The following is a 12,413-nucleotide window of genomic DNA, read 5'->3' as shown; positions in this document are numbered from 1 at the left end:
CACGCCATGAGCCGGAAGTGACCCTTTCCCCGGATTCCGTGCCCGGTCCCACCGGGAGTCGTAAAGACAAAAATCGGGGTTCTTATCACCGAACAAATTTATCACTATAACTACCGTAGGTGTGTATGCGCGCGAGCGTGAACACGTACAAGAGACATAAACGAAACGAGGTGACTTTATCCGACGAACTGTGTCCAGCCGCGGGCAACAATTATCTTTTCGTATGTCCCGGAGTCGCTAGCGACAATCAGTGAGGGAGGAGAATCAGGGAGAACGGAAATTGCCAGGTGATCTGATTAAACAAATTTTCTCGATTCACTGGGTATATTAGCAAATTTCTTACACATCCTTTCCTCGCTGCTTAAAAATACGCATGCTTCCGGCGGCTATATTTATTAACTTTTACACAATATGTAACCTTTTTTGTGGATAAAATGAAATAGAAATTTTTGTTAAATTTTTTTGTTTTTTACTGAGATTGTTTAATTTTTTATAAATATTGATAATGAAATATTTATATAATTTATACAATAAATATACATTAAATAATATTTAAAATATAAATATTTACGTATTTACATATTACATAAATATTTACATTTATAAGTGTTTGTTAATTGCCGAACAGAAAATTAATTAAAAATGGATTAATCGATAAGAAATGACTAAGAAGGAATTAATAAAGATTGAATAGTGTAAAAAGTGATGAACAAAGTACATCCGGAAGCAATTTCATTAGAAGAATTTTCTCTTCCAACTGCGTCTTTCGATTGAAAGTTTTTGTTTTCAAATATTTAGATGGTGGCATTTAAATTCCGAGAGGAGGAAAGCATGCGGCAATTCGTCAATGTCAAGACAATGCGGCTGCCAATATGCAGTCGTGCATGTACATATCTTAGCGGCGTGTAACGAAACAGCGATATTGAGTTTAGAAGTAGTTTAACCACAAGAGAAAGTTTCTCAGATAGTGATGCAGCATATATATCGATCAGTGATATATGGCTGCAGTCTGTAGAGTCACTGTTGTCTAAGAATACCAATTTCTTTTTGCTCCTCACGCGATATATCTCATTCGGTTTACATCTTATATTTCAGATATATGGCATTCAATTAAAAATACACATTATCTTATAACTTATATATATATAGATCAACAATATAGTATCCAATTAAAAACATATTATCTTTTCTGTAATCTTGAAATGATTTATTATATATGAGATATTTTGGAAATTATATTATAGAATAACACGATCAAGCAAATATTAAGAAATCAATTGTTAAATATTTTACTATCTTAAAATTATTAATGAAGATTAATAATTGACGAGCAGTTAATTATTAATGATCTCGAAAGAGAATCTGAAATGAAATCTCATTTGTTGAATTTTTTATATCTTTGCAAGCTTTATATCTTTTAAGCTTTTAACGAAAATTCTTTGTTATTTGAAACAGACGGCGGAAGTTCCGGATGAATGTTAACACGGAATTCACGTGAAGAGTTTTAAAAACTTATTTCCATATATAGTATATGCAATTACTTCGACAAATTGACGAAATAATCGTATGGAAGTCGTTGTTCTATTCATGGAGAAACGCGAGTCTAGACATCAATTTAAAGTCACATTAACTTAAACTTTCTGCGGTTGAATGTCTAATTATGCGCTCGTTTCCGCAACGAATAAAGGAGAAATAATGCTACAAAATATTGCATTTCTCTCGCGAATATCTGTAATTAAAGAGAGCGAGAAAGAGAGAGAGAGAGAGGATTATATCGAGCACTGCGAGTAGTATATATATATATATATTCGATCTGGATACGGTTTATATTTACGTCGAAAGTAAATGTGAACGCCGTGTTTAATATCTGTGCTACGTGTAATAACGCGAACGATCGGCATTTGTTTCTATCCTCGTTCTCGCGATATTACAGCGATTGTGTACGCAAGCTCGTTTAGAATTTCAGGGACCTAAAATAGAACAATAGAGCTAATGAAATCTTCGAGATAAAGTAATTTATGTTATTATATAGCCCCACAGGGAAAAGAGAAAAGAGAGAAAGAGAGAATAAAGGCTTTATTATTTATAAATTATTATTTACTGATAATCAGAAAATTAAACGAAAAACAAATAAATATAGGAACACATTTATTTAAATGAGCTTGTCACGATTAGCCCGAAATCGCTTTTGCTCACCGCTAATTGTAAGTGCTACTAGTCGGGGTGCTTTCAAAAAAATCTCACCGCGATACAGTCCTGCGAAAAGTGCGCATGGGAGTCGTGAACTCTTTTCATAGCTAAATCGTGCCCGAGAGAATGGAGATTTTCGGAATGGCACGAGAGAGGAAAACCGGGAGAAACGCATCGCGTCACGACTGTTGTCGCCGGCGCGACAATTAAACTCGGGGATTATACCCGCGGATTCCCGTCGTATCGTTATAATGAAAACGTTAATGTGTTGAGCATCGCTCTTCCAGTCACGTGAAGCTCATCTAAATACGATAATGCTCGGCCGGCCATTGCCTTACCGTGTCTCCGGGCCTTACCTTCTCCGAGGCTTTAATTTCGAGGTGTATAAGGAGCGCATCCGCTGCATGTAGCGTGACCAGAGTACAAGTCTCAACCTACTCGGACAGGTAGTACGGGATAAGATAAGAGGACTGTCAGGTACTTCTCTTTATTGGGATACAATCTAGTTTGTGTTAATCAAACGCGATCCCGCGGAAAGAAATGGACTTGTCATTGACGGTGTGAGTTATGAAATGTAATCGCGCTGCAACGCAAAAACTGCACCTGCCAATGTAAACTTGATTGCGACCATGAACACATTAATCACGTGAGAAGAGGAGAGAGAGAGAGAGGAAGGGACACAGGAGTGTTTTTATCGATTTTGTGCGTCCAATAAACACATTGCGATTTTAGAAAAATATTTTCCACTTGAATTGCCTGCGCAATGTTTTCGCACGCGTAACGTTTCCACCGGTAATTTAATAATATATCACTAGTGAGAATTATTATTTAATGACCGAACTTTACGCGGAATTAATGTATAAACTTTTAGTCAGCGGCTTATCTCACGCTCCACTAGGGCGTCATATTTTGTTAGCCCACGGTGGCCAAATGCTTGAAGACGGCTCCGGTCGGGATGATTGGAATAACTATGTAGTATATTCGGGAGCGAAGGAAAATGGAATACGCGTAAAGTTTGTTCGACGTGAGCACACGTCCGGGAAGAGTTAGCTCTCTTGCGCGATAAGTAGAATAGTCTAAAACAAACTAGTATATCCGCGCACGTTGAAGCACTCATAACTTTTACCGCCTGTCCTCGGGCAAATTATTGTGACAGGATGATAAGCGCTCGGAATATCAAATTATTCGGATAAACTAAATATTACAGCATAGCGCATAGCGATGCCTTGACATTTTATCGGATATCGATGTTGTTATTAATTCATGTTTACCTTTTGTTATTTATGAATCATAATTTTAGACTCTTTATTATTATCTGACATATTACATGTTCCAATTATATTATTGTCACTTAGATTAGATTATTAAAATATTTATTCCTCCTGGATTTATTTCATCAAGATACGTCTTTTATGATAAAAAATAATTTTGATTCATCTCTGTATATTGTACGATGATGAAAACTCTATAAAAATCATTAATCATATTTAATTATTGTATTATGGAAGGAAAAGAGAAGAAGGAAGCAATCACGTTTTATAAATTGGCAAACATTTGCTGAAATCTAATGTGATAAGATACAGTAGAAGCCGAGAGTTACAATAGAAAGCGCGTTTAGCGTGGACGACGGATAGATATAAAGGACTTCCACGGTTAATTCCTTCTTTATCCAAGCTGGAAAGCTTAACCGTTCGTTCTAGCGCAAAGGAGTTTGCGGTATATCGCCTAGAAGCTGAAAGCGACTAATTATTTTTTATTTCAACCACCGCGCGGTCGCCAGACAAAGGTTCTATTGCTCGTCGCGCGAGCGCGACAATTTTATACGCGATTCTTTTCGTTATCTTCTCTCCCGTTTCCGTTGTCTCTCTCTCGTTGTGTATTTTTACATTACGTTCTTATTCCTTCGTTAATCTCTCGCGTTCCAGACAGAACTACTTTAGACTGATTTTCCGTCCTTAGTTTTTTTCCACCGATTCATTAAGGAATCGTCCGAAGCAATTTCTGTGAAATTAAATTTTCTGCAGACACACAAGTAATCGCGAATGTTATCCACATTATAACCGAGAATCACAATTGCAAAAGATACTATATTTTTTTATTTTTCTCTTCAAAATTCGATCATCTTCAGTTCTCTGCTAATCCATTGCAAAAAAAGATCTTCGTTTCTTGAAAAATTTATTCTCTCGAGTTATTATCAACTGAAAAATAATTAAAATATAAAATTTATTTAAAATAAATTAATATTTTCTTTTATTTTTATTGATTTGACATGAAGGAAGAAAAAGAAAACGAGAATTTTACATTGATTGAATTATGTACGAGAGATCGAAACTAATACCCGATGTACATATGATTCATAAAAGATGCATGTACATATATGATTCCGAGATTTATTTTCAGAGATACATATCTTAACTTCATGCATTCAAAATTGAGATTCAAGACTCGAGATGCTAATTCATCAAATGGAAAAAAAATTGATGATGATGCGAAGAAAATTAACGTTATTGTTTAAGCTGACGTAGCAAATTTATGCGAGTCCTGATGCGGCCATTTTGTCAATTAGTTACCTAGTATCGCGAATGACGAGAAGTAATTCTGTTCTCTGGCACCAGATGACAATGATCGCGCGAGTAGAGCAAAGACGAAGCGCTTGAATGCCGAGAATCAAAGACAAAGTGACTATTACGCGCGCGGAAAATGCCGGTGAATTATTCAGGACGTATTTCTGTTATGCACACAGGAGAGGTAGAACAAAGAACCGTGATACATCAATATCTTAGAAGTGAAATAACACTAGTATTTTACGGTTTACATACGATACAATTGTTATACAGCCGTTTCTCGAGAAATAGGGCAATAAAATATGTGCGACATGTGAAATAACACACACATTGTTTCGCTTTAATTAAATAGCAATAATATAATATAACGGGGAGAAAATATAAAGAAACTAATTTAGCGCGAATTCAGCAAGCGGAATTTTTGAAATGAAAGAGTTCCGATGTAACTATGGTAATGACTTCGCGCAAAAAAATAGTACGGGCAAAAGGGCGCAAAAGAAAAAAACGTGTGCACGCGATGAACCGGCATGACGACGGACCGATGGCTCTGAAAAGCAAGGGGCCTCGGGGCGGATCGCACGAAAACGATGACGCGCAGGCGAATATCATCGATTCGACATCGTAACTCGTTCGCCTTCGAGTAATGGCGCAGTGCGGTAAATTCACCAAGGAACAACAAACATTAGGTTTGACTCGACAGAAATAAGCGATCCTACTTTATCGTCGCCGAAAGCGATAGCGATGATCGCGCACTCGGTTCACTATTGTATCTAGTCATCATTCCTCGATTCATCAAGACAAACTGGAGGATCGCGCACTCGGTGCTAGTCCGTCAAATGATTTTTCGATATTTATGGCAATAAATTGAGCGGTTTTATTGAGCGAGGAATAAAAGTTATCCGATTGAAGAGCTAAAATGTTGAAAATGATTTTTGATGATAATAATAAAATAATATTTTTTATATTTGTAAAAAAGAAGATAAGAATATATACACCTGATTGAAGAACATTTAATCTCGAAAATAAGTAAAAATTTAAAAATTTTTTAGTCATAGATATCTCTTTCCATCAACTCATTTTGTTGCACGTTCTTTATTTATCAATTAAATTTCTATTCTGAGTGTTGCTTCAGATACTAAATTAGTACTTTTAAATAAGTAATACGAAATTTCAAAAGTTTTTCTTTCGTAATTTAACATATTTATATGGCATTTAGGTGGCATTTGACTTTTGTTCTATAATTTTGCACCCCTCGTTCGATCGCCCCTCGCTCGGTCACCCTCTTTCTCTTCCCTCTCGTTTAGCCAATTGAAAGACAACAACGAAATGACAGGCTACACAAACACGTGCGCGTGGCACGAATTAATTAAAACACAGCAGGATGAGACGCGGCGTCGCATCGGCGCTGACTCACGGTGTTCCTTTCGTGATAAAGGACAGGGAAGCGTCGTTATTAATCCGCGTAAAATTAATGTCTGCTTATAATGAATTTCAACTTCGTTCCGGGAAAGCCACCGTAACGCGGCGGACCATTCTGTCTCTCTCCCGCTCTCAATGCAACGCCCGAAACGCGGACACTGCATAAATTAAAGATACCTCGGCGTGCTCCCGACTCGCAAGAAGTTTTAACGATAGCGCTTTTTTAGGTGCGTTATTATGCCGCGCTCTTAGATAAGTCGGTATTAAAATAGAACGCGAAGTGTTTCTGCATTCCCTCGTCGTTCCTATATGCGCACGTTCTTCATGCACAGGTATTGTACTTTATGATATACGTCCTTAATTCCTTAATATATTATATTTAATATATTATAAAATATATTCATATAAAGATCTTACCAGAAATTTTACAGTTCCACATTTTCCGACATGAAATATGATAAAAAAATATAGAATAGAAAATGACTTCGTGATTGAATGGACTTGCCAGATTGCGCAAAGTTTGATAATAAATTCTGGTCGATAGCAGACAATGTCCATAAATTATAACGAAGCAGATTGCATAATTTTATGTTAAAGTGTATGTAATATTATTAGATCTACGAATAGAGCGATAGGAATTTTTATTTCCAGAAGGATATATAAAACGTTGGTACGAAACTTATCTATTCATTTTTCATTTTCAGGAACATTATCTTTCTCTAGTGTTATATCAAATAGATTTAATAATTATACAAAATTGAAAAGATAAATTAATATAGTTATTCGTATAAAGCAATTAATAGTGTAAGTGTATTATTTTTTCTAAGTATTTTGAATAAGTATTAAAATTTGCCTATTTATGTGTTTATATGTGATAAATGTATATTTATTCGTATTCATAATTTATACCGTCATTATTTTAGAAATATTAAATTTATAAAAGGAAGTGAATATTTCTAAATGAACGTTTGACAGAAAATTGTAGAATAGATATATTATAGTCTTGCATATTTCTTCATTTCATCTTTAGCAGCTGCAAAAGGCAGCACAGGAAGCATGTCAACAGAAGTTACAGCGAAATTAGCCTGCCGTATCCTTAGAAATAGCATTTCCCACATTGTCTAATGCAAGAACAATATAACCCGCACTAACGTAGTAATGCATAGTCCGTGCGAGAAACGTGTCTCTTAACATCGTTTAGAACAAGAACGGGTAGTTCTTGTTGTCTTGAAGGTTACATTGACTGATAAAGTGGCATTGTTCGCCTAAGTTACTAATCCAGATGAAATTATGCGAATCGTGTAAAGAAATTTTATTTGCTCTCTTAACGAAGCAGAAAATTGGTAGGATGAGAAAAGTTAATACAAATAAAACATTATATATATATTATAACACACACATATATATATTCTGTATTTTATATACATATATGTAAAATACAAAATATCTTAATATTTACTTTCTATTTTCTTATTAACTTTCTATTTTAATGATAAATAGTTTAATTAATCTAAGTGATTCTGCAGCGAAATATCGAGTTTTCTATACTTCTTTTAAAATACTATCACAACACGCGTGCACATATACATATATATATTTAAAATTCTTTTCTATTAAAAATTAAAATTTGTATAGAAACATTGGGTCTCTTCTTCTTTTAATAATTTTACTCCATTTATAAGTTATCATTATTCGTGATATTATCAAAGAAATAGATTATAAATTATTAAACATTCACAATGCAAATTTTGGTAAAATCGTTAAATCATCGTAGACAGAAAGCCTACGATATTCGTGATCGTTACCTCAAACTTGGTGAATTTCATGAAGAGGTGATGGCTCTGGTGGCTATGCAAAGCCGAATCCCGATGCAATTAATTCTCGGGCTAAATCGAAGCACGATCCTCTCGATGGAATATAATCGCAGTCTCTCGGTTGGCGTCAGGACCAAAAGTGACTTTTCGAGAGCGAACCGAGATCGCTTATCTGCGTTGAAGCCACGATTCGTGTAATTCAACGATGCCGAAACACACACTAGAAATGACGTTATTGTAGAGATGCGTCGTGAAACGAAAATCGTCGACAATCGGCAAAACGCAATATTGCTGGTCGGGCATCGCGTTGCCCACGATTAAGCTGCAATTTCATCGGACATCTACGAATTTTTTTACACTCGTCTGATGCAGCGATGCAATCGGGTCACTTCTCCTTCCGATCTGCGGATAATAGCGTAACGTCGCATCGTTAACGCGGAACGCGTTCGTTATTTCCCGTTTGTCCAGTTCCAATCGTGTCGACCCGTTGAATTTTATCATCGCACGACGATCACGTAGACGAATAACCCTACGTGCACATTTTGCTTTGCACAAATTGCTGTCTATTGAACTAGTCGACATTCCTACAGATATTATGTAAAAAAGAATGCATTTAGAAAGATAATTATATAATGAAGATTTCCGCAAAAAGAAAAAAAGAAAATATTGTGATTTTAGAAATGAAGGGTGATTTTCTTCAGATAATGTAATTCACGTTATTTGCAAATCACGGTGGGAAATTTATATATAATTTATTTGTAGGATGGTATCAGGGTTAAGCTTAAATACTTAAGGAAACACACGATGGAATAGGGAGGATTGTATCGATTTTCGTTGCAATGCTCTAAAAACCACACACAATGTGTTAGACTGGTGTTGTGGGCAGTTCTCTCTTATCTAATCCTCTTAGGGTGATCTCGAAACTCGGATTTGCCTCGGACCTACATCACTTTCAACTTGTTCCTGACAGGGCATAACAATTTCCACTGAGATGAACATTACTAGTTTACCAGTTAAGAGGCAGATGCAAGTCCTTCTCCACTTATTCCTCCCCATCTCCAATTACGAAAGCTAGCGCGTTTCCGCAGAAAGTTTTGGTTTGCTCGACGTTTCTCGTGCGCGCGTCGTTGGATAAACTGTTTAGACATATCCTAGGACGAGCGAATACTTCGAAGTGACGTTCGAATTTTGGTACTTACCATGTCAAGTAAACCATGTCGGAGGCTCTAAAGGATCGACAGACCAGCGAAAGTCGATAGACATTGCGGTTGTGACTCGAAATGAAATCTATTTAGTTGAAAAGTTAGAAAAGCAGTATAATATAGATATGATATAGATATGAAATCGGATATCGATAATAATTGAAAATGGAATTAATTTTCCAATGTGATACTCCTTATTAACTTTGATGATATTAAGTTGATGATAAATTGTCGATACTGAGGTTTCAAGATATTTATACCCTTTAAAGTTACGAAAATTTATTTATATTCGTCGGTTTATCTTTATATTAATTGTTTATCTTATATTAATTGCGTCAGTTTTTCATTTGGCGAAGCGATCATGAAATAAAATTTGTTATATACTATATTGATGACTCAATCTTTTGCTATTAACTTAAGAAGATCGCACTAAACACATATTTCTCTCCTAGAGACATACATTATTATTATGTTAAAATACGCGTATATGTAAATATAAGTCTTTATTCTCCTTTATTCCACTATTCAATATAATTTTATTCCACGGCAATTTAATATATATATATATATATATATATATATATATATATATTAATGTATGTATGTACATATATATGTATATATATATATATATATATATATATATACACGTATGTATATAAATAATATGAAATTGTTTTTTTAATATGAAACAGCTAGGGGTCACACACACAAATACAAATATAGCTACGAACATAAGCGTAAAACGAAGGAAAACTTGGCGCGCTTGGAATATTTTAGTTTCTACATTTAATCTGATACTAAAAATTTCAGCTTGTCTCTGCCTCGGAATTCTTGTTCTTAACCTTTTTACTTTCTATTTTCGTCTTTCTGACGACGACGATGACGACAAAACGACGACAATGACGATAAAGTTAGATACCGACCCTATTAGTTGTTGTAGTTACATATACTTATGTACATTACACATATACATTCTACACATTAAGAAAAATACAAGAGTTGAACTTATATTGTTAGATGTCTATACGGCTGCTTGAAGGTTTTTCTTTACCTTCAACTGACGAGAATAGAAATGTGTTAGGAATATCAAATATTGAAACAAGAAGCGAAGAATTTAATTCGATATTCTATATATAAGACATTAATTTTACTCGCATATCATCTCTCAAATTCTCTAATTTAAGTTGAGATACAGAATAGTTAATAAAGAGCAGTTTGGATAGAAAATAAAAGAATCATAATAATTATATGTCAATAGATATATGAAATTATATCATTTTTTAATTAAATCATTTAACTGGATGATATATTATATATTAATTTTTATCAATACTTACCTTATCAATATTCTTTTCCAAAATTATATAGATGTCATTTGATATAAAAATATTTTTTTAATCGTATAAAATTTCATTAAATTCTCAAAATATTCGTTTCGTAAAAATTTTATCCTCGTATTTGGCTCATTGAATATGTCAAGAGAATGGAAGAAGAGAGATAGAGGTGAAATAGAGAGATAGAGAGATGGAATAGAGGATAAATAGCGTGCAAAAGGTATCTTAATAGAGTTTATTCTTTATTTTAAGTATCTTGTGCGATCTACTTCCAATTCTGTGGATCATCCAATCACGGCACAATTTTTCAAGCTTTGTCGACCCTCGTCACTATTGAAAGCTCGACGCGATACTTGTTCACAAAAAGATTCGCGGTAGGTCGAGTAACCCATAGTACCGCTTTTTTAATGCTTCTATTGTGTGCTTGGCAGTGGGTCAAGAGATTTACTGATTTAGGCGTGAAAGAAAGCGTCTTGCATTTGAAAATCTTCTCCACTGAAGTCAGACTACATGCCGGTAGTGAATAGTATTAAAGTAGCACTTGTTCGCATGAGTTCCTGACGTGATATAACTTGATCTATAACTAGCAAAAATTACAATAGTCTTTTCCTTATTTTTAGCTTTAAAAGTGTCATAATAAAAAATGTAATGAAAACAATAAAAAAGAAAATAATATAATTATTTAAAAAGAGTATAAAAATATTTTTTGTCTACAGTTTATTGCAGCGTATGTTTTGATTTAATAAATCTTTAATTAATTGATAATATTTGGTTTTTTATAAACAGGGATGTCGCCAAAATTATAAAATGTATACAGAAAAATATTTGAAGCACAACAGTTTTATCATTTTTATATTTATTTATGTAAACTTTGCGCACAGAAAAGTAAAATTTTTTCGTACATCGAAAAATGAGTTATATTTCTTTCAAATAAATATATTTATGTAAATATATTATATATATGTGTAAATATATTTATAAAAATCTATATAAAAATCTCATTTCAAGATGTTTACAACGAAAAATATATTTGTTTCATTCTTTTATTATCAGTATTATAATCGAACACTTGGGAAATCGTTGTCTCGCATTTCCAACGACGTCGTATCGATAACACCCCCGGGCGACGACGTATATACTCGCAATTGACATTTATGTGATCTCATGCGAGCTTCTCTCTCTTTTTCTGTTTCAGTCGCCGCTCTGAGGCTACTTAAAATAAATGTCCCGGCATACATCCTCAGAGGCAAGACCGCACTTCTGGAATGCAGGTGAGAATGTTCGCCATATAAGCCATATAAACATCAACTGCTTTCTGTGCGCGCAAAGTAGTAATATTGGCAAAGTCATAATATTGGCAATCGTGTGCGCATTTCTGTCAGATTATCGTGGTGCTTTACCACCACGATCGTGGTAACAAGATTTTATCATAATGTCATATATGAATTTTAAAGATGAAGTAATTATATAGCTAAATGATTAAATATTACAAAACTATTTCTCTCTTAATATTGGAAAATATATATTGGTTTAATATCAATTAATATTGGTAAATATATCGTATCTGAACTTTAGTATATTTAAATTAAATCGTTATAAATTAGTAATGCGTGATTAATTTTCATATCCGTACATCGATTACTTGATTATTGTTGTTAAAAATTTAGTTTGTGCAATTGCTAAAATAAAATAAAATCATTTTATTTATTTTTACGCAATTTTATTTGTACATATTTTATATCTATCTATATAAATAAATAATTTTTTATACTTTTAAAAATATCCAAAATTTTTCACTTATGTACCAATATAAAAATCTTAAAAAAATCTTAAAATTTTCGCAAAACGATTTTCTTTATTCAAGTAAATTAAGCTAAACTTATTATA

At 33.7% G+C, this 12,413-nt stretch overlaps 1 protein-coding gene across 1 annotated transcript in view; it reads left to right on the top strand.

The window, feature by feature from the left end:
- Positions 1-12,413, top strand: part of LOC105258292 (cell adhesion molecule 2) — an 80,488-nt gene that overhangs the window by 23,655 nt on the left and 44,420 nt on the right. Inside the window, exon 3 of the mRNA XM_011269458.3 lies at positions 11,722-11,797. Coding sequence (XP_011267760.1) covers positions 11,722-11,797 — 76 coding nt within the window. The remainder of the gene's footprint in view (positions 1-11,721; positions 11,798-12,413) is intronic.

This window comes from Camponotus floridanus, unplaced genomic scaffold, assembly GCF_003227725.1.
Source record: "Camponotus floridanus strain SB8 unplaced genomic scaffold, Cflo_v7.5 scaffold2, whole genome shotgun sequence".
In the NCBI taxonomy this organism is placed as follows: domain Eukaryota; kingdom Metazoa; phylum Arthropoda; class Insecta; order Hymenoptera; family Formicidae; genus Camponotus; species Camponotus floridanus.
Note: the sequence above shows the minus strand (reverse complement) of the source record. Positions and strands in the feature narration are given on the sequence as shown.